At 39.3% G+C, this 26,726-nt stretch overlaps 1 protein-coding gene across 1 annotated transcript in view; it reads right to left on the reverse strand.

Moving 5' to 3' along the window:
• Positions 1-267: 267 nt before the first annotated feature.
• LOC127420698 (forkhead box protein O6-like) overlaps positions 268-26,726 on the reverse strand; it is a 49,504-nt gene continuing 23,045 nt past the window's right edge. Inside the window, exon 2 of the mRNA XM_051663180.1 lies at positions 268-5,312. Within this exon, the coding sequence (XP_051519140.1) occupies positions 3,618-5,312 (1,695 nt within the window). The 3' untranslated portion in view covers positions 268-3,617. The remainder of the gene's footprint in view (positions 5,313-26,726) is intronic.

Below are 26,726 nucleotides of genomic sequence, written 5' to 3' on the forward strand. Positions count from 1 at the left end.
CTGTATGAACAATAGATTCTATCCCCTAACCTTACCCCTAAACCTAACCCTCACAGAAAACTTTCTGCATTTTTACATTTTTAATAAAACATCATTTAGTATGTTTTTTAAGTGATTTGAATTATGGGGACACTAGAAATGTCCTCAAACCACATTTATAGCATAATACCCTTGTAATTACCAGTTTGTAACCTAAAAAATGTCCTCGTAAACCACTTAAACCTGCCCACACACACACACGCGGCTCAAGATTTTCAAGTTCTCTTTTGTTTTATTTTACAAGCCACAAGATGAGCAGATACATCATTAAAAAAAGAAGAAATAAAACTGATATTTGCTTGTCAAAAAATATTATACAATTTTCTCAATCCATATATTTGTACAGCATGAAACAGAAATGAACTGTAATAGAATCATGATCTTGTCATATAAATGGATGGGATACAGGAGCTCAATACTGTCACCCACAAACCCATCTTTATACCCAATAAATATAAACTGTGTATATTATATTATTGATAGCCAGGCATAGTAAATACCAGGGCACATTTTCAGTTAATTTTCATACTCATTTCAGGTACGTCACTTTGCTAGACCCACACATACTCACACACACACACACACACACACACACACACACACACACACACACATGAAACTGAGTACAGAGGCAAGCGTGGGCCAGCAATCAAAATCACAGCTGGATAACAACAGATTCCTGGCCACCATGAAAAGAACATAAAGATGGGAATGAAAGAGAATGGGATGAAGACAGGACTCATTGTCCTTGGCAGGAAAGAGAGAGAGAGAGAGAGAGAGAGAGAGAGTGCAAAAGAGGGATGGCTATCTGATCAGGCCGTGTGATAAACGCTGTGAAGAGCCACTTGACATTTGGCCTGATTCAAACAGCTCTGCTGAAGGAAGCTACTCTGACTGACTCTCTCATGCACACAAACACACATACACAATTTATTTTTCACTCAACCTAGTGCTGTCCTTTTCAACTCATTCTCTGTCAGATGTTTTTCTCTTTTGTAACCACCCTACCCATTTCTTTCTCCATGTTTTTTCTCATCAAATTTTAAGCAGAACATAAAGATTGCATCCAAGTCGTATATCTGTGGGCAGTTTTTCAGCCTCTGAGCAAGCACCTGACAGCATCAAAAAGGGGGAAAGATGCACTTTACATCACATTAATAATGGTCGACCAAAGCAAATAAAGATACAAAGAGGAGACAAAATAACTGAGATACCAAAACATATAGGAATATCAAGGACCTAATAAGTAGTTGTTACCTTCACAACATTTTATTTCTTCTTGGAGTGTTGAAAGCCTTCACATATTTAATAAAGACAGTGGAATCTACTCTCTGCACTCCAGAGCTTTACATTAAGGTTTGACAGTGGTCAGATTTGATGACTGGCCATGGATTACAACTTTAACCTGGTAGTCAAGAAATCAGTATTGAATTCGTTTAGTAGTGTGCATGGAGGTACTATACTCCTGGAATCATGGAATATTGTGGGGAAACAGTAATGTTACCTATCTGATTTCATAAAATGGCATTTGTTGATGCTTAAGCAGAGAGATGCTGATTCATGTGGTAATTTTTAAGGCTGTACTTTGTACATTTCTGATTGTCTGAGAGCATTGACTTTCTCTTTGCCAATGCAGATTTTCCATGTTTGGCAAATAGTAATTATTTTTGAGCCTGTCCCCCTTGACCAAACGGATGTTTGAGCAATTTAGGCACTGACTCTTCGCCGTCACTGAAAATCTATTAGTTGCCTCATGTTCCTTCCGTGCTAGCAGTCAGACCTCTTTGACATCTAATATGTTTTGTAATTAAGAATCAGCCTAAAAGATTTGGTTTTATCCTTCATTTGTAACAGTGATTTAATTCTTTCAAAGTGAATGTTTCCATTATTTTGTCCTCTCCCTCTATGTCTAGTGGCCATAATAGGATAAGACAATTGGGAATTAGATGCCTAAATGTGGCCCATATATTTCCTCAAACCTCACCAAATCACCTCATAATTAGAGTAGTCTTTCCCTCAGAAATCTTGGTGTTATGTTACATTCAGAATGAGAAAATACACACTCGCACTTAATTACTCGAGTCTGTGTAATCACTGGATAAGGGCAATATGATAGGACCTGCAAAGCCTGCAAAGAGAAGATAGCACCATTTTTTTTGCTTGCTGACTGAAATAATCAGCACACAGTTCAATGGTGTAGGACACAAAAGTTCTGGAAGATGGTGGAGTATAGTCATTCTGTAAAGTTGTTGTGACATGGAGCCAGATATGAGATGCTTTTCCTACAACCTTGAGGTAGCACTACTATCCAATAATTACTTTGTCAAGCTGATGCAAAGTTAAGATACATTTCCAAATTCCAGCTCTGTCTTAAATGAACGCACAGTTAATGAGGACTGACAATGCTTCAAATGTGATCAATCAGCATTGATTACCTAAAGTAACCCTGCATAGGCAGGATGATAATGGAGGGTGCTAATGAAGCCAGTGCATTGGCTGCTGAAGGAGGAAGGTGGCCACAGAGTAGCTAAGCTGAGGTGAACCAGGAAAGAGCCCTGCACAGGATGTGCAGTAGTGTTGGATCATTCATTATTTCATTATAGCGGAAGCTTTATAAATTCATGGAATGGAGAGAAAGGGGGCATAGAGAGAATATTTGCATTTCTCCTATTCCTCCACTATCTCTGGCCTCCCTACTTTCTTCAAGTGCCCCCCCCCCGACACACACACACACACACATACTCCCCCACACTCACTTACTGCAGAGTGACTTTAATCATCACTTTCGCCAAAACACATTAAGTTGCTGTGTGTCCGGGGGAAAAACAGCCCCGTTCACTCCGAGCATCACATTCTATTTGCAACAGTGATGCATAGCTGGTGCATTACTTCGGAGATTAAAAAGGATATGTTGAATATCAATAGAGTGTATCTGATGGATGACTGTCCTGGCCCACAATAAAGGGACATCCAATAGACTTCCTTGGGAGGAGGTATGTACATTTACCAAAGAAAAGCAGTTCCACACTCACACAACCTGCACACAATGACAAATACACAAATGACGGCACAGACACTCAGACAGCAATAGCAACTGTTCAATCCTGTACTCGTGTTTAGCAAAACGACACCAACGCTTTTTTATTTATTTTTTCAGGAAGGATAACAAAGTCGTTTGCATACATTAAACCCAGGCCAGTGGACAATGTGATTTTCTTCCAGGTCGCAGGGTGATCGTTACAGCATCAGAATGGATGGCGACAGATGTAAAGTGCTTTGGAGCTTTTGCCCATTTAAGAGATGGAGGTGATGAATAGAGCACAAACTGAAGGACATGAACCACAGAAAGGACTGTTAAGGCTCTATGACATTATTCCACAGCAGGGAAAATACAGTGAGAGGAAGGAGGGGGAGGATTTTAGGGGGGCAGGGTATAACTATGAGTCAAGAATCTGACATCAGCAAAAGGGAATCTTGGTCAAACTGTTTATTTGAGTCCCCGAATTGACCTGCTGCCCTTCAGAAGGCTGTACGGGTTGATGGATTGCCTATATGTAGGTCCTTAATCTCAACAGAGTTCATCCAGGAACCCAGCTCTGGCTGTTGTGTGATTGTTGAGGACCCACAAATGCCCCCATTCCCATTCCCATCCCCAAACCCATCCCCATGCCAACACCCTGTGACAGTGACCTGTCAAAGTTAAAGTCTATTCCCTCTGCTGAGTCCATGAAGTCGTTCAGGAGAATGGATTCAACATCACAATCCAGACTGCTCTGGTGTACATCCATTTCCAGTTCAGACTGCAAACGGTTGTGAGGCTCCTGGTGATGGTTAGCTTGATGGTTGCCATGGTAATTAGGATTCTGTGATGGGTGGTGGTAGTACCCATGCCAAGGTTCTGTCATACCCTGGTGGAGGGGGGCACCTGGGTAGGACTGATGGCGAGGTTGCGGTGCTGAAGCCAGGCAACAGGGGTCCTGGGGCACATCCAAGACACTGGCAGGGTTAGGAGGCAGCGCAGTGGAAGGGAGGTGAGCACGTGGGCCATATATGTTGGTTGATTTGTGGTTGTAGGGATGCAAAATGTCACTGTTGACCCTGGGAGAAAGGTCAGGTTGTCTGGAGTTGTTTTGATGCAAGTGATTGTGATTGTGCATGTGGTTGGGACTGGGACTCGCATTAAGTTTGTGGTCATGAGATTGAACGTAGTCATGGCTACGGTGGTGTTTGTGGCCATGACTGTAGTCAAGACCTGGATGATGCTTATTATGAGCTTGACTGGAATTGTGATGATGGCTTGGGTTTTGCTCATGATTCATTCCATGGCCATTAGAAAGGCTTTGACTGGGATTGTGATTGTGGTCTTGCTCGTGGTTATGATTGTGACTCTGGCTGTGATTCTGGCCGTGAGCATGCACAGCATTGTTAGATTGTGACATAAGTGAATGGGATGCTCCTCCTTGCCCTACAGCCATGTCCTTACCACAGTATTGTGGCCCCCCAGCTAGCAGACTTTCAAGGGCATTGTTCTCTGTGTATGCCCTGATGGCACGCTGGAAGGTGGAAGGTTTGTTTTCCTGGATGGTCTGCATAGGTGTATGATGCCTAAGCATGCCCATGGATGGCTGGCCATAGACTGTTCCACAGTAGGAGGACTCTGCTTTGGGTCCAGGTCCATAGTGGTAGCCACTGCGCTTCAGTGGCAGGGGCTGGGAGTAGCCCTCTTCCAAGCTGATGGCTCCTGTTAGATCAGCAAGGTGTGGGAGCTCGACAGATGGACAGTGTCCCCCTGTTCCCACAGCTGGAGATCTAGTGCTGGTAGGGCTAGGGTAGAGTCGAGGAGAGGCTGAGCAGGATAACCCTCCTTCTTCTGGTTCATCAGGTTCTGTTTCAGCCAGAATGGGTGACAGACATCCACTGAGCGTTGATGCAGAGGAACTGGTTCTGGAGTGCAGGTCTGTCCAGGCATCAAACTCTTCGCTCCCCACTCCCATTGCTCCCTTTCCAGCTGGGCTTCCATGTTCTGGTGATCCCTGTATTCCAGGTGCTCCAAGCTCTCGGGCCATTCCCACCACTCCAGCTCTCTTCCGGCTGACCCGGCCTCGGCTCTTCGTGTACTTGGTTCCATTATCCATAGATACAGCTCGTCGGCGGGGACCTTTGCCCATCTTTCCACCCTCTGGGTTAAGCATCCACCAGGAACTTTTTCCTGTTCCCTCATTCTGCACACGGATGAAGCGGGTGTGAAGGGAGAGGTTGTGTCTGATAGAGTTCTGTAGAGAGGAGAAAACAGGATACATTAGAGATCAGTTTTGAATCGAGATATGTTTGCAACACCACTTGGTGTCTTACTCTTATTTAGGACAAGAAGATTTTAAAAAACTAGGGTATTTGCAAAGGTTTATTCAAAGAAATATTCAAATGTTTCGGTGAGACATTTAAACGTTAGAGGCATTCAAATCAACAGATATTCAAAATAATACCATTCAGGGTAATAATATCACAAGATAATGCAAGTTCCTGTAAAAACTCTTCAGCAGTTGGAAGCTCTCAGTGCAGGAAAAGGTGAAACCCCTCTTGGCTGCTCAGGCAAATCAATACTGTAAGCAGACCTACTCCTGCACGCTGCACGCTTTCTCTGACTCACACTGCAGCTAGCCAAGCCGAGTCCACACGCACATCAAACCGTAGTCAAGGTTACCCAAATGAATCACACGTGGCAACCTGAACACAGACGCATCTATCGACTGCAGTCTTGGGGAAATATGAGGGAAAGCCAGAGAGTGAAATGCGAAAGTGAGAGTGAGGTGTGATTCTGGCACACTAACTATTTCTGGAGGAGCACCAGATGAAGGAAACAAAAACCAGAGAGAGAAAGAGAGGCTTCAGTGATACAGATGCAGCAGAGAAATGCATTTCTCCTTTGCTGTATTACAACAATGGAGTCAAGAATGTTGATGAATTAGAGAGCAGCATTGAGCGCTACATTACACTATGATTTATGGGAATGTATCTCAGTGTAAAGATCACACAATATTAATACAATGTGTTCAAAGTATTTATCTTCCATTAACACACAAATACAATAGCTAATTTTGATTAGCAGGGGAATGGATCTACTAGGCTTAGAGGACTGCAGAAAGAAGAAGGTGGGTTAAGAAAAAGAAAGAGCAAGGCCATCTACTGACAGTGGGGTGTCAGTATTTAGAGTACACTAGAACAACATATATTTCATTTCTATCTCTCTCTGGAAAAGGGACAGGGCCAAATCCCTCAATCTGCTACTTCCTGTTGAGTGCTCTCGCCAAAGTATGCTTGTATTCACATCAACTGATCTCTATCTCCCTCCCTGTCTCTCTCTTTCTCTCTCCAGCAGGAGAATCATATCTGTCTATCAAATTCTCAACACTACCAACAATCCATATAATGTGTTGACATGTGTTCACAGCAACATTAATGTAGTGAGAGCACCACTCCTTACACACATACTCAGTCTCTCACACTCAAAGCTACAGAGCCTTTCAAGGGTTCACACCCCCTCTCCATCACTCCACCCTCCCTCTCTCAGATTCCCTAGCTCTCACACTCATTCATCTCTTTCCCTGTGTCCCTGCATCTGTTTATCACTATCTTTTCTCTCTCTCTCTGTCTCTCTCCATCCAGCCACAAATCATGACACTAATTTCATTCACCTGCTCTGACAGAATACAAAAAATGCAAATAATAAAAAATAAAAACAAATCTACTTCCTATCCCTCAAACACCCACAATACCATTATGGTTTGAGTGCGTCTATCAGCCTATCTATACTCCATAATCACCCATAGCACCCGTTTATGGAAAGCCACCTCTTGTTTTCCACTGTGATTCTGAGAACCATTACCGCTCATGAGTGGTCAGATATCAGTCACTGAAAAGAGCCAATTACCTTGGCAAAATTTACACTACAGCTGGATATCGACTGTAAAGAAGGCTAATCTGAGAGAGCGTGCTGTTTCAGTGTCACCTCACACCTGAGGGGCTAATTCTTCCCCCAACACCATTGGCAGATTTGCTGCATCCATTCGGAGCAGTGAGAAATTGGATAAGCTAGATGTATTTATGTCCCCTCACCTCCAGGAAGGGCCTTTATTCTCTACCAGCTATTCTGCCAAATTACACAAGCCCCCGTGCTAGTAAAGGAGCCTGATGCTTCATGGGCCAACTTAATCAAAGCCAAATTGAAGCGTGGAGTCACGAACAGGTTCTGCATGCCGAAACGACCTGCATGAGGTGATCTAAGCACGACGCTCTGACAGCTCCGGCAACCATGCTCTGTTGCAGGGGTAACCATGACTACTGTGGATACGGGAAGAAAGGAGCTATATGCGAGAAGTGGGGGAAAGAGAAAGGCAGATGCTGTTTGATGCTGCAGGTATACTGCAAACAGACATTCATCTCTGACAGTCAGACGACTCACCCAACTCACAAGAGAGCTTCAATCATCAGCAGTCACACCATCGCTTGAGCTATCTCAGAGCTACAGTGATTAACAAGTCAACTATAGGCTGCATGACTTCTAAGTAGCTATCAGCACCCCGACACTCCACGGATCAACTCACCAAACAGCCGTCTACACATTAGCTTGTTGTAGAAAGCTAAAATGTTTTAAACATGACAAACTTACAGACTTGAAAGGCCACACATCATCGTTTAGTCAGTGAAAAGATCCACTCTTCACCCTTAGTGGCTCCATTATGATTGGGAGTATAAGGCAGAGCACTGGGTGCTTTTCTTCATGGATGTGGTGTTTGATGAAAGCAGTTTATTCATGAAGTCATAATTGCTGTGGTGGTAGTGTGGCCGGTGGTGAGTGTTATAAATAGCAGGTCTCTGGTTCAAAATTTGACCCAGACACCTTCAAGCTCCTATGCCTCTGAGTCATTCACTGGTCAGTCGTGTAGCCATCTGCTTATGACCTGCTTTGGCTCTCTCTGATACACAAAAATCACACACACATTCTCTCCAAACTACAAATATTCACTTATCTTCAAGTATAAAAGATAAAGTGTGTAATTGCTGTCCCATTAGTGCAACCTATTGGTTGAGTCAATGTTGCTGTGTCGGCTGTCATGCCGCTCAAACAAACAGACCAATATTTTTATAAAATTACACACTTTATCTTAGCAGATACTATTTTCTTACCAAAGCTTACAAATAGTGCCAGTGATTTGTTGCAGTAATGATTATACTTGCACATTAGGTAGTGTTCACACAGCGATTTAAATTCATTTTCAATGAGAGTCTGCTATTTTAATGCAACTTGAGTGACAGTGATCGTTGGCAAAGCGACAATATTGTGCAGAGTTAACTTTATGCAAATGAGCAACATTAAGATGGAGCAACTACCAATCGGCGTGCAGACAGTGAAGCTCATGTGATCTGCCTCCTGATACAGTTGGATAATGCTATTGAGAAAGGATGCCTAATAGCAATCCAAACTAAAGCAGCTTGGCAACCTCCAGCAATTTAATATTTAGCATCCAGTTAGAGCATTGTGATAGACTCTGGGTAGATAATTTTCAAACACTCACATACACACACTCACTCATTGAAACACAACCTGATATACAGGCACTTTCAAATATGACCGGCAAACAGGAAAAATCTGGCAATCAGGTTTAATCCCACTCTAGCCTGCATAATCCAGAGAAATCTGGGGCTAATCCTGGTTAAATCTGGCTGCCCCATGGCTGACTATGACCCCTGGAATGCAACAAAGTAATGGGGGTTGTAGGGATCATATGCTGGCCAGAGAGGAGGTGCGTAAAGAAAGAGTGATGACGGGTGTAATAACTTGCATAGGGATCTAATTGGAGAAACAGGATAATTTCATAACATGAGTGATTAGACTATAACAGACCTTCAGATCCTGGGTACTCAAGTTTCTTTAAAGCTAAAGTGTTTCATTTCTGGGCCACTACCTTCATTAAAATAATGATTGTTTTCAAACAGGTTTTGAAATATGACTACAGACCCATAGTGTTTTCAGGGAAATCAATTTTGGGATGATACACATATAGTTGTCTCTGCATATTGAGATGGGACAAGTTAAAGTATTTTGACATAAAAATTCTGCTTTAAAGATCTAAACAACATTGGTCATAATTTAGGCATCTTGACAGATTTAAATGAATGCTCATTTAATTAGTCAAACTGGGGTTTATGAACTAAGATCATTACCTATTTGACCGCCTGGCGCCATTGGTCGCCCCCACCCTCTTGTTTTCGCGTCAGACTCGTCTGCCCACAAGTCATGAAAGTCATAAAAAAGGCTGCTTTTACATGGAAAGTTCTGGCATAACAATTCCCGTGTCACAATAAAAAACCATCATACAGTGAGAGAGGGAAGGTTTCAACGCTTACATTAGATGTACAATCAAACAGAAACCCCTGAGAGAACTCAGGGAGAAATTGTGATAAGATCCGTAAGGTGAAATGTATTTATATATTTTAAAAGGGGGTACATAAAGATGTCAGTAATAAATAATTATATTAAGATCCGCATTTTTAGAAAATCAAGAAGGGAGCAGTCACATGCGATGATACCATTTTGATGACACATTTGTAGTGTTCTGGCTGAAAATACCATCTTAGACCAGTATGAATATCCATGGTGGTCTAGTCTGGTTTATGCTGGTTTGGTGCTGGTCTAGCTTGTGAATTAGCTTAGGTGGTTCACTAGCAAAACATACTGATCAACCAGCATAGTCTTTCTGATAAAAGTAGCAAAGGAATTAAGAAGTCTGGTGACCAAACAATTATGTCTTTTCAACAGGGCTACCATCATTGATGCAGGCCTTGGTCTAATTTCACTCTAGAAAATGAATGGGATTTGGAAGGTGCATGGCACATTTTTGACAAGGTCACAAAAATCACAAAGTGCTTTTTAAATCATTCAGCTACTCTCAGGTACAAAATGCAATGATTGCAGTAGCCTCTCTATGCATGCGTTGTGTGTCTTCATTTCAGTACAAAGAGAAGACAATGGTTAAGACACTGTCTATCTCAAAGTTTTAGCCAACCATTCCGGCTAGCATTTGTCAAGCGATCTGTTTTTCATTTTGAGGTGCATTCTAATTTGCTGAGCAGTCTCCTCAGAGTATTCAAGGCAGTGTTCTGTTTTACATTCTGCCCAGTGTTCCATTCAACGCGGTCCGGAACGCACAGCTCGTGTTGGGGGATTGTTCTGTCGAGCATTCTTGTGCGCTCGCAGGACTGGAAAAACTATTTTCAGCCACGTTCACCCATAATTTATTAATCCATTTCACACAGCCAGAAGTCATTATGCATGCTACTGTCAATGGGTATCTCTCTGTCTCGCATTTATTTGATAATAAGCACAAGTGGGGTAGGAGATAAAAGCGCTGACTGCTTTCATTGTGCGAGAGGGAGAGAGTGAGCGAGAACTCCTGCAGGCGAGGAGACTTAAAATGAGAGTTGTGTGTGGGAACAGGGCGCATCTGCTAAGCCTGTCTGGAGGCAATCGATGGAAATTAGCCAACGCTAAAGATGCACTTCCTGTGAATGATGTCACGGGTGGTGCTCGGCTGTTTGGGGAAAAAGCAAGAACACTTACAGGCGATTAATGGGAACAGTGGAAGGTGAGCACAGACAGAGGTGTGAGCAACGTGACGGATGTGGCAATATGAAATTACTGGATTGAACAGGCTACATACATGATAATGCTGCTAACAAAAGTATGCTAACTATATTATTTTTGGGTAATATAGCATATATGTCATGTATTAACAGAGACAGGATAAGGAGGAGGAGGTAGACCTCTCGTAGGACAATGAACAGTGGAAATCATAAGGCTCAATATGGCGGTATATACACTTTAAAGAGCCAATCACGTTTTATTTTCTCGTTTACTCGTGCATACACATTAGCTGGACTATATGCATTTTTTAGCATGACTTGAGCGACTGAAGCACAATTTATAAAACCATTGTCAGATTATGTTGGTGATGTTGTCGAAACGTAATCTTGATGAACAGTTGTGGAGACTTTACCTATTCAAGTAGAAAGAAAATGCCTGCCCATGGTCATTACCAAGATGGCCACATAGAGATCTGACTTGACTTAAAGGGATAGTTCACCCAAAAATGAAAATTATCTCATCATGTACTCACCCTCATGTCATCCCACATTTTTAGAAGAATTTTTCAGCTCTATAGATCCATATAATGCAAGTGAATGGGTGCCAACATTTTGAAGCTCCAAAATGCACATAAACACAGCATAAAAGTAATCCATAAGATTCCAGTTGTTAAATCCATATCTTCTCAAGCGATATGATAGGTGTGTGAGAAACAGTTCAATATTTAAGTCCATCTTCTTTTGTTTTTGGTGATTTGCATTCTCCATGCATATCGCCCCCTACTGGGCAGGAGGGAGAATTAATGGTAAAAACCGACTTAAATATTGATCTGTTTCTTACCCATACCTGTCATATCACTTCAGAAGATACTGATTTAACTACTGGAGTCTTATAGATTACTTTTATGCTGACTTTATGTGCATTTTGGAGTTTCAAAATTTTGGCACCCATTGCATTTTATGGACCTACAGAGCTGAAATATTCTTCTGAAAATCTTAATTTCTGTTCTGCAGAAGAAAGAAAGTCATACACATCTGAGATGGCATGAGGGTGAGTAAATCATGAGAGAATTTTCATTTTTGGGTGAACTACCCCTTTAAAGGGACTTATTGTATATTATTCTGTTCAGAAATACACCACTTCAAAAGTTTGGAATCACAAAGACATTTTTGTTCTTGAAAGAAGCTGATGCTACTCTTCATCTCAGATGCATTAAATTGATCAAAAACACTAGCTTAAACATTAGTAATGTTGCAATTTTTATAATTTTTATATTTTACTATTATTATTATAAATTCAATTTTTATGATGTTAAAAGCCCCATTTTCAGAAGAGATTACTCCAGTCTGCTATAGAGGTGAAATTATTGTAAAATGCTAATTTGGTACTCAAAAAATATTTATTTTTGTTAGAACAGTTGAAAATTTGCTCAAGTATTGAGTACACTTGCTTTCTTGCAAGTCACCATATTCTTGCACGTAAAATTTTGGTTTTACAACCCCAATTCTGAAAAGTATAAAAAATGCTAATAAAAACATAAATTTGTGATTTGTAAATGATATTCACCCTTTGCTATATTGAAAGCACTACAACTACACATTAAGTGATGTTTTACTTTGTGAATTTCATTGTTTTTTGAAAATGTACAGTAATTTCAAATCAGATGATTGCAACACGCTCCAAAAAAGTTGGGACAGTCGAGTGTTTACCACTGTGAAACATCACCATTATTTCTAATAACACTTATTAAGCATTTGATTAAGCATATGAATTTCCCCCATTCATCCATTATGCAGGTCTTCAGCTGAACAATTGTACGGGGCCTTTGTTGCCATATGGTGTGCTTCATAATGCGCCACACATTCTCAGTTGGATGTGGTTTGAAGTTGTCCTGCTGGAAAATGCAGGGACGTCCCTGGAAAAAAAGATATCTGAATGGCAGTATGTGTTGCTCAAAATTTTTTACATATCTGTCTGCATTAATGGTGCGCTCACAGATGTGCGAGTTACCCATGCCATGACACACCCCTGGCCCATACAGACACTGGCTTTTGAACCTGACGCTGATAACAGCTTGGATGGTCCATTTCCTCTTTGGCCTGAGAACACGACGGCTGTGTTTTTCAAAAACTATTTCAAATGTGGTCTTGTCGGACCAAAAAACACAGTTCCACTGTTCTACTTTCCATCTAAGATGAGACCGAGCCCAGAGAAGTCGGCAACACTTCTGGACAGTGTTGATGTATGGCTTCTGCTTTGCATAGTAAACTCTTAACTTGCATCTGTGGATGCAGCAGTGAATGGTGTTGACTAACAAAGGTTTACTAAAGTTATCACAAGCCCATGTTCATGATATCCATTACAGATGAATGATGTTTTTTAAGACAGTGATGTCTGAGGGATCAGAGATCACGTGCATTCAGAAGTGGTTTTCGTCTTGCCCTTTACGCACAAAGATTTGACCAGATTCCTTGAATCTTTTAACTATATTGTGCACTGTAGAGGGTGAAATGTCCAAAATCCTTCCAATTTGTCTTTGGGGAATATTGTTCTCAAAGTGATGGATTATTTGCTGAAGCATCTGTTGGCAAATTGAAAAGTCTCGACCGGTCCTTGCTCTTGAAGTACTAGGCTGTTTTTGGAGGTTTCTTATATACTATGACACAATTGCCTCACCGGTTTAACATCTCCTGTGTCACATTGCCTTGTTATTTTAACTCGTCAAATTTTTATTAGTCTTAAATTGCCCGTCTCAACTTTTTTGGAGCGTGTTGTAATAATCTGATTTGAATTTACTGTAAATAAAATTAAAAAAATAAAAATTTAAATATATATATATATATATGAAATTCACAAGGAAAAACATCATATAATGTGTAGTTGCATTGCTTGTAATTTAGCAAAAGGTGAATATAATTTACAAATCACTCCTTTTTGTTCGGCATCAGCATTTTTTATACTGTCTCAACTTTTTTGGAATTGGGGTTGTAAAAATGGCCAAAAAGAAACACATCTCTCTAGAAATTAATCAGTCTATTGATTTTTTTACACTAGTGCCTTTAAAAGAAGAAATCTGGATCTAACCAAGATAGAGAGAGAAGTGGACGGCCTAGATGCACAACAACAAGCAGACAAGTACATCAGAGTCTCTAGTTTGAGAAACAGACTCCTCACAGATCCTAAACTAGCAGCTTCACTAACCTAGTTTCCATCCACTTGTTGTCCACTTGCGCTGTTTTGTTATCGACAAAGTGAAAATACGTAAAAAAAAAAAAAAAAAGTGTGAAATTTTGTCTTCTGCTTGAACTTGACTGTCATCTAAAATTAATTTTAGCATCATAATGCAATTTACATTTTCTGAAGCTCAGCAAATGCGATCCGAGGTAAAGAGGGTTAGATTTAAAATATTTAAAATGTAAAATGTTCAAAAGCTCGTTTTCTGAAAGTGTTATCAGCATTGGACAAATAGTTCTGATATATTTATCAGAATATAGTCTTGGGTTTACAGTCTTGAAAAAAGTGTTGAGCATTCTGAGAATGTAATTCAGCTGACTTTTTCATCTACAGAACAGGGTAAGACTAATTTAAGTTTGTGAAAAGAAAAGGCAATTATATAGGCCTAACAATATTATTTTTTCATATGGTAATTTATTTTATTTAATACAGGGAATTTTGCCGGCATTTTTTCAAAAGTAAGATAAACAATAATTTTATAGAATTGGGCTATGTTAGTGTTCCAAAAAAGCACACTGATGTTTTTCTCCTAGTATTGTGTATTTATTTTTAATTTAAAACATCTTTGTGCACAGAAATGATATGTTTTTTGTATTGTGGGCTAATTCCGTGACTGCCGTCTATTATTTTGAATGGTGTGGTAAAGCAACTTTAATAAATAAATGGGTTGCTACCATGATTAATTTAATCGCAAAGAGTGGCCATTCATTTGTTCTCCGTGCACTTGTCAATGACAGGTGCATGATACGAGATATTTGTGTTGGCACTCCTGAAGTGTCATGACGCAGATGTGTTTGTAGCATCGGATCTGTGCAGATACACCGTTAAGACCAATCCATAACAGTGCGAGTAATGCTTCACGTACAATAAATTGGCTTTCAAGGATGTATACATACCTTGTCGTCATGATTAACACATGCTAACGATTGAGGTACATGCTGTCATGTGAGACTATATTTTTGCGTTAATACCAATTTTCTCGACAAAAAGTTTTTCCAAACCAGTTTTTTGCGACATTTTAATTATCGACATAGAGTTTATGCACTAGAGTTAAACGGAAAAATATTATGTCGACACTTGTGAAATATTTGCAATAATTTGCGTTTCCATCAGTTATATCAGTAAACCTTTTGATGCGCTACACCTTTTTGATGCATAAAAACTCTTTGATGGAAACATAGTTGATGACCAGTACACAACAAACACCAGTTTAATCAACAACAGTGAAGAGAAGACTCTGGATGATGCCATTTTATGCAGACTTTCAAAGACAGGATTGAGTGGTGAATGATTAGAAATGAGTATTATCGATAGATGATTCAAAGTTTGAGTTGTTGAGCTGTTGTAAGAAAAGCTTGGTTGGAAAATCTGTGAGAAGTGCCCTACAATTACATCTTTGGGAAGAGCTCTAGAATAAACTGACTGCTAATACGTAATGTGTCATTGCTGCAAGTAGATGATTCTTGGATGAACACAAAGTTTTTAAGAATACAGCATTGCCAGGACCACCCCCCCCCCCCCCCCCCCCAATACGAAATTAAAAAATAGACTTGGTGTGGGTCCCCAAATATTTATATTTTAGTAAAAACAATAATGACATATCTCTTATATAACATTGCCCGGACTGAAAATATATATATTTTTTATTCTTATTCTTATTCTCTATATTTCAACCACACACAACAACTAAAAGCACTATAACAAATATATTGTTTCCAAACTTCTGAAGGGTAGTGTAGACTGTGTGAGTTTTTGTTTCATTTTGTTTAAAAAAAATCTTCTACTTTATAATCTTCTACTTTATAATCTTAATGCTTGTCCGCGTAGAGTTATTTAATGGTTTGTTTCTCTGCTGTGATAATGGACAAAATCAGCAATGAAAAATTGAAGAAATAATAATAAAAAAAAAGAACCACTAATAATACAACTACAGAACTCATATCCTAAAAACAGAGCAAAGCCATCATTACAGCCAACTCTTAGGCGACAGAAGGCCTCTCTCTCTTCGCCCGCTTCCCTGTGGAATACCCACCCTCCAAAGGGACCAGGGAGGAAGGGAGGGGCCGCGTCTGGAGCTTTAGCCTAACCTGAGAGAGGTAGACTGGGAATGGAAAAGAAGCCGAGGCCCCTGGGGGCCTGTAGGTGGGAGCAGCCAGCTAGTGCGCTCCATCCCCTTGGACTGAGCACTAATTGGAGCTGCTGGCTGAGCTGGGCCAAGTTCCCTGGGAAAGGGGAGAGCCTGAGGGATGGAAAGGGAGTGGGAGGAAGTGAGGGAAGGACAGAGAGAGATAAAAAGAGGGGAGGAAGGTTTAAAAATAGAGCGGGCAGATTAAGGAGCATCTGAGAGCGGTGCGGGGGATCGGAAAATCCGTCCTGCGTGCCAGAGCTGACCAGACCTACAGGGCATAAAAGCCATTTCTTCACTGTGGGGTAGTGGGCACGGCATAGCACAGCCACCCCCTGGCATACTTTTGACCGGTCGTCGCGTGGCATGAAGCCCAGATTGGGGCAGCGCTAAGAGCTGAGAGCAGTGTTAGCCTGAACCGACGACAGTCACTAGCTAAGCTTTCACACAACAGGTGGAGAGTACAGACACCTGTGGGAGATCGTACAGACTCTGCTGTCTCAGAAGAACTGAGGTCCTACACCTGGGTCTTACATGTACAGATGCAGTTGCTATAAACAATATTTGATTAACACAAAAAAGACTTGAATTTGGTTTGTGACAAACTACAATGATAGAAATGCAAAAATAACAATGTAAAACTCAACATCAAAATAAGTATTTTTGTCTTGTCTTCCAGTAAAACTATACGAACATCCTTAAAACAACATATATGTACTTGCAGAAAATATTAAGAAAATATATCTTGAATTAAAGCAGAATTCTGGGTTCAATACAAGTTGTTCAATTGACAGCATTTGTGGCATAATATTGATAACCACAAAAATTAATTTAGTCTCATTCCTCCTTTTCTTTAAAAAAAAAAAGCAAAAAAAAAAAAAAAAAAAGCAAAAATCGAGGTTTCAGTGAGATACTTACAATGGAAGTGAATGGGGAAAAATTTGGCAGAGTTTAAAGGCAGAAATGTGAAGCTTATAATGTTATAAAAGAACTTGCATTAATTATTCTGTTAAAACTATTATTTGAGCTGTAAAGTTCTTTAAATTGTCATTTTTACAGTCATTTTAAGGTTTGAGGGTTTACAGCATTATATTGTCATGGTAAAAAAGTTGTAAAATTGGCTATAACTTTGCGAAGAAAAGGTTAGTAAGTGATTTTCACACTAAAATCATGTTTACACACATATTGTTTACGTCTTGTGGTTATACTTATTTTAAAGTTCAAAAATTGGCTCCCATTCACTTCCATTGTAAGTGCCTCACTGTAAATCAGATTTTTGTTTTTTTAAAGAAAGTCAAAATAATTTTTTGTGGAAATCAACATTATGCCACAAATTCTGTTGACTGAGCTTAACTTGTATCGAATCTGGAATATTAAGTATTAAGTATTAATATAAGTAAATTTTTACTTACCAGATTGGCATTTTTATAAGGTTGCAACTTAAGGTTTATGCTTCAGAAAAAACAATGGAGTTGGATGGAGCACAATTCTTGTTGTGATATAAAATTTGCTATAAACAATGTGTTTTTTAAAAAGAATAAGGGCCCTATTTTACGAGCGCTAGCATAATGCCATAAGTCATAAGCGCAAAGTCAGCGGGCATGTCCATGAAGTTTTGATATTTAGGTACAAGTATAGTTTTGGCGAAATCGCGCGCACAACACGCCAATGGTCTGAATTAAGTGCAATTTAATTCTGAGGTTTTCTCTGTTTATTCTACCATCTGTGTCCTATTATATAGTCCATTATCTCAAGCACCAGCAATATAAACAAAGACAGCACGCTGATAAGAAGTTGGTAGTGTAAATGGACTGTATGAAATGAATTAGAAGAACAGAAATATGGATTTACATTCTTTTGTGCATTAACTTTGTTCTTGTTGAATGTCAGGCATATTTATATAAAAGTGACATTTATACACATGGAAAATGTGATTGTCATCAGAATTTGGATGAACGCTCAGTTAAATTAGAGAGAATGTAAGTATTATTAATCATTTTCATCTACTGACACACAAATCATGGCTAGTATTAACAGTGATTGTATCCTCACACACTTCACTTCTACCGGTCGATTTAGATTTTGAACAATTAAATACATTGATTGATACACGAAAAAATTAAACCAAACATATTCCTAAATTCAAATTACACTTCAGAAAAAATGAAAATATATTCAAAATAATGAAGTGGTCAAAAAAAATCGTACCAAATCCAAAAATGTTATCTTCTCCAACTTCTTCCACCAGACCCTTTGGCAGTGACTTAAAAATCAATCTTCGACAACAGGTGGAAAAATACCTACCAACTGTAAATTGAAACATAATAATAATAATAATTGAAAAATAAACCATGACCTATAGATAGTTTAACACAAATCTCTTTTTTTCATATAAGACTCATATAAAACTCTGATGGTCAGGGACATAATTTGATGTTCCAGTATATTTTCAGAGTTTGGACTTGAACTTTAATTACACCTGCTGATGGAATCTCCAAACTTCAAATGCAGGAACAGAGTTTAAACTTTGTGTTAAGTTAAGATGTGGTTTTCAAACGTCTTAGCGCAACGACCTATTTCTCAGGAAAATAGCAGATTGACCTTTGCGTCACTTCATTATCATACAATACACCCAAAGTTTATGTACATACACCCACAATAGTGCAAACACTCCCACCCACGGCCACTTGCACTTTGCGCTCTCACGAAAATTGGATAAGACATTGCGCATGGTCGTTGCGCTTAGCGCTGCACTTTGTGCTCTCACGAAAATTGGATAAGACATTGCGCACGGTCGTTGCACTTAGCGCTGCACTTTGCGCTCTCACGAAAATTGGATAAGACATTGCGCACGGTCGTTGCGCTTAGCGCTGCACTTTGCGCACTCACGAAAATAGAGCCCTAAATGTGTACACTGCGAATTAAAACATTTTCTTAATCAGTAATTTTGTGTTGTCTTCCAGATAAATATCAGAACGTCCTTAAAACAACATGTGTGTGTGTGCTTGCATAAACTATTAAGACTTGTTTTCAGACAACATATCTTGAATTAAGTTTATTTTTACTTAAGGGATTGGCAGTTTTTTTTTTTTTTTTTTAGGTCTAAATGTATAAATGTAAAATATAACACTTTATTACTCAGTATTTTGACTTCCAGTAAAAATATCCGAACATCCCTAAAACAACATATACTGTATGTACTTGCATTAGAAATTAATTTGAAAGAATATGAATTAAGTTTATGTTTATTTACTACAATGACAAATATTACAATAACAATATAATGGTTTTTTTTGTTGTTGTTGTTGTTGTTTTTATTTTTTATTTTTCATGCTTTAAGCAAACAGTGCTACAAGAAAACACTGGAGTTGGATGGAGCACACGTCTTGCAATAGAAACTTTGCTCTGATAGAACCACATTTGAAAACCACAAAAAAAAAAAAAAAAAAAAAAAATTTTTTTATTTGGTTTGCTGCAAACTACAATTACAAAAAGGTAAATAATAGTGAATAAATATATAGTAAAATAAGAATAACGTGCTGCATGGAAACACTCCATCTCGCAAATATTTTTAAAGTACCCAGTGTTATCTTTCTCTTCACAAACAAAAACACAAGCGCACAGCTAAGACTGACTTTATCAACAAGCACAAAGTCAGCCTCTGTTCTAGGCAGAGCATGCACAATTAATTAGTAAATCATTAATTAAGTCACGCATCAATTATTTCGGTTGCAGGGCGTGGAATGAGCTGATCGCTTTAATCAAACACCTCGTCACATGACTGTTAATTAAAACTCAGCTATAGTAATGCGTTTAAAATGTATATTTTAATATGACATATTCAAGTTCATGTGATAGGACAAAGACTCATTCAAAAGACATTTTGCATTCTCTTCAGATTTGGAAGCCATGGGTCTCATGGCAGTCTTTACAATAAGACAGGCACACAAAGATGCGCTCTGTTACATACATGCGCGCACACACACACGCACTCATGCTCTTAGCCTGGCACATAGGGTCCGCTCATTACAACAATGCCAAGCTACTGGTTGCTAAGGAGACCTGTGGGAGAGGGAGGGATCCTGTTGCTATGGCAGCAAGCCTGCTTCCTGCCAACTGTCTTTCCCCAAGAGACCTGACCACAGTAGGCAGAGAAAGAGAGCAAGAAAGAAAAGAACACAGGGAACTGAATGTCGAGAGATGGAGTGAGTGTGAGGGTGTGTTGAGGTGAGGGGGTGGGGTGTAAGAGGGGTTATGGGTAAGATGTTGAAAAAGAAAGACTTTATAAAGAACGCAGCAAGCAGGGTAGCAATGGAGGAGGGGTGGCAGACAAACCACAAAACCAGGGGAGAGAATGTGCTGTGAAAATTGATAGAGTTCGAAACACAGGAAAATAAAAGGCTCGCTTGTAAAGAAACCGTGCGAGGGCACCTACCAGAGCGCCATTTTCAGACGCTCTTTCCCATGAAACGGCTCGCTGGCTTACCATGCCGTGTCCTATTGTGCTAGTGTACCAATGACTGCACAAGATGGCTGCAAACTACCTCTAATTGTACAAAGTGAACACTCCAGTGCACTAAATGCCACCTCCCAGAGCGCACTATCATGAAGTGGCCGCGGCCCACTTGTTAACAACTCTAAAACTCGCTTTTCCAAGAGTCTGAACTTTCCCAAACACCAAACTAGTTTCTCTTTGGTGACTAGTTTCCATTGTTGATAAAGCTATTTTCACACTGCAGCTTTGTTTTGAAGGACAGTTGATCTACTCTATAAAAAAATAGCTAGCTTCTAAGAGTGTAGATCAGCACGTTATTTTTTCAATACGTTTTTGAGGCATCGATACACTGTATTAACATTAGCCAACATTACTGATGTTTTGTTCATGAACAAAACTGTCTTTTTGAACTAATCTTTAAGTGAACAAATCATTCTCGTTCACCTCCATACTTTGTTCACTGACGTCTCTCCCTTTCGAAGCCAATGAGCTCTACTGCTTTTCATGCCTGTAAAGACTGACTGAGACTGAGCCGTGAAGGAGAATATCATTAGTTTCACCAGCTGAACGAATTCGCCCCTCCAATAGTACTAGTCAGTCATTTGAGTCTCAATGAGATGAGAGGTGGTTTGTGAACAAAATGAATATGGATGGGTTTCCCGATAACGTTGCGACTTTTACCGTCATCTTAGCAAACGTCGCTTGTTATTTTATGATGGAGTAACACCTGTTTATCAAACCAGCACGTAAATCTCTTGTTATAAAGTAGAACTTAAGTGCTTCGTTGCAGGAGCTGTCAGTCCAAACACGTGAATGCACACAATGTGAATCATAAGGGGGTCCCACGTAGCCTAAAGTTTAGTTACTTAGTCTGGAAACTGAATAAATGCACCCGGAACAGGATTAAAATGACGGGCATCAGTATTGAACTACTCATAGACCTGTCTAAATATTAATAAATCATCTGGTTAGAGTTCAAGGCACTGTGTACTTGTAGCCTTACTGCCATTATGCATCATGCAATTTGTTACTGCCTTGTAAAAAGATTATAGACGAGCCGATTTGAACCAGCCATTGGAGGAAGGAAGAAGAGGAGGAGGATTAAGAGAGAGGGAATCTCTCATTGCACACTCTCACTCTAATCTTCTTTGTTAACCATATTTTAATTATTTATTTTGGCATATTTATTTAAGTTTTAAACTGCATGGTCACATTTCTCACATATGTCTTCTTAAATAATCTGCATATGCAGACTGCGGAGACTGCCTATTGATTTCATAGTGATTTTTTTCAACATTTTTATCCTCTGAAAAAGTTTACAATGGCGTAAAAATGATCAAAATATATTCATACAATTGATTAAATGTCCCATTGTCTTTGATAAACTGTGAAAGAAGCGAGAAAGATAAGTTTAAGTTGCACTTAATGGACATAAGATAGGTTCAAAGCTCTCTTTAATACAAACTACTTAGATAACTATGCTTTTGGGAAATGCACCTTAGAGATTAACTTCCTACTTAGTGCTTCAGGAAACCCAGCCTATACTGGTAAACTCATTTGAGAATGTCTGAAAGAGATGGAGGCCTGTCGTTCATTCAGTTCGGCATGCAAATCATTTGCGTTCAACAAGGAGAAAAAGCGGTGAAATGCAGTTTATAGGTATGCACAAAACATGATCCCCAATTTATTGCATGAATTACAGATGGAAATGTTCGATGCACAGTGTAAGATATTTAGGCTTTTCTTGAACGTTTTTTTTTTTTTTTTTTGTCTTGGTAATAATTAAGCCCGGCATTTGACAAAATATAGTGAAAATAAGACCTGCCATTTGTGGTGAAAATGATTATGGTGTTTAAACTCTATTTTTAAAGTGTCTTCAAACATTTGTAGACATGCAAATTCAATTTGTGTTGCTTTTTAAAGTGCGAGCCAGTAGCGTTCAAGAGCGGGCTGTGAAGGAGCATAAATTGGTCTGACCCACTGAACGAATATGCCCCTTCACTGAACAAGGGCTGCGTTTCCTAAAAGCATTGCAAGCTTAAGTTGATTGTAGAGACCATTGGCACCTATGGTTTCTACAATCTACTTAGCTTACAATGCTTTTGGGAAACACAGCCCTAGTCTGTAATTTCATTTGTGACGTGAACAAACTGAATGTACTGGTAAACTCGTTTGTGACCGACATGAACGAATCAGTTATCATGAATGATGATCTGCTGACAGACTGAACGAGAGGAACTGCATGTCGTTCATTTATATCATCAATCTCGTTCAACAAGAAAAGGGGCCAGATGAATTATGAATAAAAGTTAGTGATGACCACACATTATAATGACATACAAACGTTGTTGAAACTCATAATTATTTTTAGGCTAGTATTGTTGTCCTTTTTTTTTGTATAGCTTGATTAAAAAAGTCATGCTCAGCAGTCCACAGTATGATAGATATGCTTTGTTGTCATTTGTGGGCAAAGACTTGTGTGTGATGAAGTCTCTTAGTAGAATTTTAATAAAGGATAATTAGACTTTTTGACTGCTTTCAGTTCAATGCAATTACTTAAAAGATGGTAATTTGGCACCATCTGCAGAAGCAAGGGCGTAACTTGAAGATCTGGTCTGTGAACACATCAATGAACAAATCTGAATGAATCTTTTTGGTGAATAGAATCAAAAGAATCGAGTCACTGAAATGAATTAAAATCACCACCACTAGCCAACATTTAAATTACAAGCCTAATTTGTGTGCTTTTCAATTCACTGTCAGTTTCCTTTCTGTTTAATGGAGTCTGGTGTAATAGCTTTGGGAGACCACAAGGGGGTGATGCCGGTTGCGTCGATGCAGGACACGTCGATGCAGTGAAGGTGGCAGTCCAAAGTTGTGAATCTAGTCACCATACACACAAAAGAATTATTCAAGAATTAACGAAGTGACGTTAATGAGTTTGCAGGTTAGTAAATGAAACTAGCGTATTTGTGCAAACTGAACAATTACAAATGGTGGTTGGTCAAATAAGTTTGGCCTTGAGTAGGTTTCATTCAAGCTGTCAAACCACAAAAAGATATACTTGGAACTGAAAATACATTGTGTATGCTATATGAAAGATACATATACTCAATATATCATCCAGTAATGGCTAGAGTAAATAATCTTGTCCTTTAACGATGATTTGGGTTGAACTTAATGGAAGACTACGCGAGTTGTGTTCCGTGGCCCTGCAGAATTTTGGGCAGCCTCAGGAGTTGTAGCTTCAAAGAAAATAATTGTTTCTATTTTTATAACACGTTGTCCATCTGGTGTACCTTTTAAGATACCCTGCCGCTCACACTTTACCAAAGATATATGTATGAAAAGACAAAATCTATTGAACAACGAGTAGCCCTATTTATTTCTGAAAAAAATGCTGATGTAGATCAATAATCTTTTGGTAAATGTTCTGATTATCGTTGCGTGAAAAAGGCTTTGATCCCATGCCAACTAGCTATTCTACAAGCTACAATCTAAGGTAGCTAACTACATTTAAGCTACTTAAACGTTCATTTAACCTGAGAAAATTTTTTTGGGATGTTAAAAATGATATTACTAAATTCTGAAATAAGAAATTATCGTCCAATATATATCTAAAAATATTCTTCAAGTAGCTTCAGTGTTGTTTTGTTTGTAGCTTGTAGCATAGCTAACTACTTTTTTAAGAGAGTAGCTTGAATGTAGTTAAATTACTTTAAGTTATGAGCAGCTTGTAGCTTAGGAAGCTACAGTTTCAAAGCAGCTTCTCCAACACTGGTGATGACAATACTTATGTGACTTTGTCACACTAATCTGCTACTTGTTGGACAAATTAGCTTGTAACACTATATTGAAAACAGCTGAATTATTGTCACACTATTGAAAACTACTTTTTCTGTTGTTAGCTACTCCCAAACGCTGCTTGTTTCCTCATGAAGTGCTAAAGCACAGTGCTCACTTATCAAATCTACACCTGATATAAATGGTCTGTACTTATATAACACCTTTATTAACCTTAACAGTTCCAAAGCGCTTTACACTGTGACTCATTCACCAATTCACACACACACTTGCACTAGCCTGCCATTGGGAGCAACTTGGGGTTCAGCGTCTTGCCCAAGGACACTTCGGCATGTGGGCCGGGAATCAAACCGCTAACCCTGCGATTAGTGGCTAACCCGCTCTACCACCTGAGCCACAGCCACCCCAGCTGATATGTGTCATAGCAGGTGTTAGTAATAAAAGACATGACAGAATACAAATTAATTATACTGCACTGCGCAAAAGAATCATTAAACAACAAATTCAGGGCCGATGCAAGAAATAGTCATGTCAAATCAACACCCCTGCAAAACACAGTGGTGCAACTGTGGAAACAAACATCCTGGAACAAGAGCAAGTGGGCAATGGTGAAAAAGTGACAAAGACAAAATGAGGTGATATTGATCAAGCTTAGGAGAAGAGGGTCAAATGAGGAGAGAAAGGGAGCAAATCTACTGTCTCTGATGTAAATGGGTTTTTTGGCTGCCGTCAGATCAGAATTAGTTCCATATTGCCTTGCTCTTCTCCCTTTGTGCTGGTTTTTGGTTTGATGACAGTGCTGTTTAAATGAGAGACAGAGAAGCACTGGCACATATTCTCCCACAGATAAAGTGAAAATAAAGTTGGTTTCGGGAGGTGGGGGGAACAATGGAATCTCTGAATTCTTTCCTCAGCAAAGCACATAGACTCAAAAAGACGGTTGGATCACAATCGATGAGAATCAAGAGACATCTCTCTGTCTCTCATCCCTCTGTCTGTGTCTGTTTCTCATTCAGAGGGAATGTGGCATCTGTCTCACTCTTCCAAAGCACAGGAGTTTAGCCTTCCACATGGACATGCACACATACACACACACACACACACACACATATTGTTGTTTGTTTTTAAGTACACATTTTAGGACAGCCATTATTGACTTATTCATGCATGTGCTTATTTCCAGAGCACAGTGTGTCTGCCATGCCCGATTCCGTCGATTCCCCCACCCTCTAACTGAAGTTGCAGGGTTCACTTGGGATTCTCCATCTGTCTGCCTAATGCCTATCACCTTACCATTTATTCATTCAACCTTCCCAGGTGATTATTTTATTGCTCAGAAGTTCTTTCTTTATTGCTCATGAGACTTAAATGGATAGTTCACCCAAAAATGATCACCCTCATGCAATTCCAGATGTGTATGACTTTCTTTCTGCTGCAGAACACAAATTAAGATTTTTAGAAGAGTATTTCAGCTCTGTAGGTCCATCACAGAACTTCCATTTGTATCACTCCGCAGCACCCTTAGCTAACAGTTAAGGTGCATCCTGAACCGCACACTTCTGCACTATTCTATGCCATTTTGTAGTGTAAGTAGTGCAAGTAGTATCTTTAAACTGAAATAGCAGCAAAAAAAAGTGTACTTTAAGTACCCGGATGATGCACTTTTTCAACTGTCAAAACGGAGTGTGGAATGTTGAACATTTTATGCACTCAATGCATGCGGCTTGCCGTACATAGCGGAAGGGGCGGAGTTACATGGCTGCGCTGCTGGTCTGACAAAACAGTTGTAAATAATGAAGAATGTAGCAGCTAGCAAAACTTCAGCGAATACAGCACCTTACAAATGTGAGTTGAATGATTTACCATCACCCCACGCTGTGTGAATATGTACGTTGTTTAAGAAAAAAGTTGAACTGAGGTTGGCTAACACGCTAAAGCTAGTGGCAACACATCACATGTGCTTGAAACGTCACTTCCGTCAGCTGTTAAACGGCCAATGCTTCCGTGTAGTAAAAAAAAACGTTAAGTGTTCAATTTGGGACAATACTACACTTTGAAAATTCATACACTACATGGCTGAGTGCATAGTGTATACTGTAAGTGCATAGTGTATAGTGTGTCATTTGGGACACAGCTATATTATTGTTGTCTAGCAATGTTCTGTTTACTGTTCGTTGTCAGGCTCTATTTCTTCTAGCGGAAGGATGGCATTTAATGATTTTATTTACAAAATATTACATTTTAATGAACATTTGTGTCCCTAATATTTTAATAATTTGGTGACCGTTTTATAAAAGCAATGTCACTTGAGGCCGTGCCATATTGTGAATATAGTCACGCTTCGTCAGAGACTATTTAGCAGAGATGTGTCACTTCTATTAAAATGA

Source organism: Myxocyprinus asiaticus, chromosome 30 (genome assembly GCF_019703515.2).
Source record: "Myxocyprinus asiaticus isolate MX2 ecotype Aquarium Trade chromosome 30, UBuf_Myxa_2, whole genome shotgun sequence".
Taxonomy (NCBI): Eukaryota; Metazoa; Chordata; class Actinopteri; order Cypriniformes; family Catostomidae; genus Myxocyprinus; species Myxocyprinus asiaticus.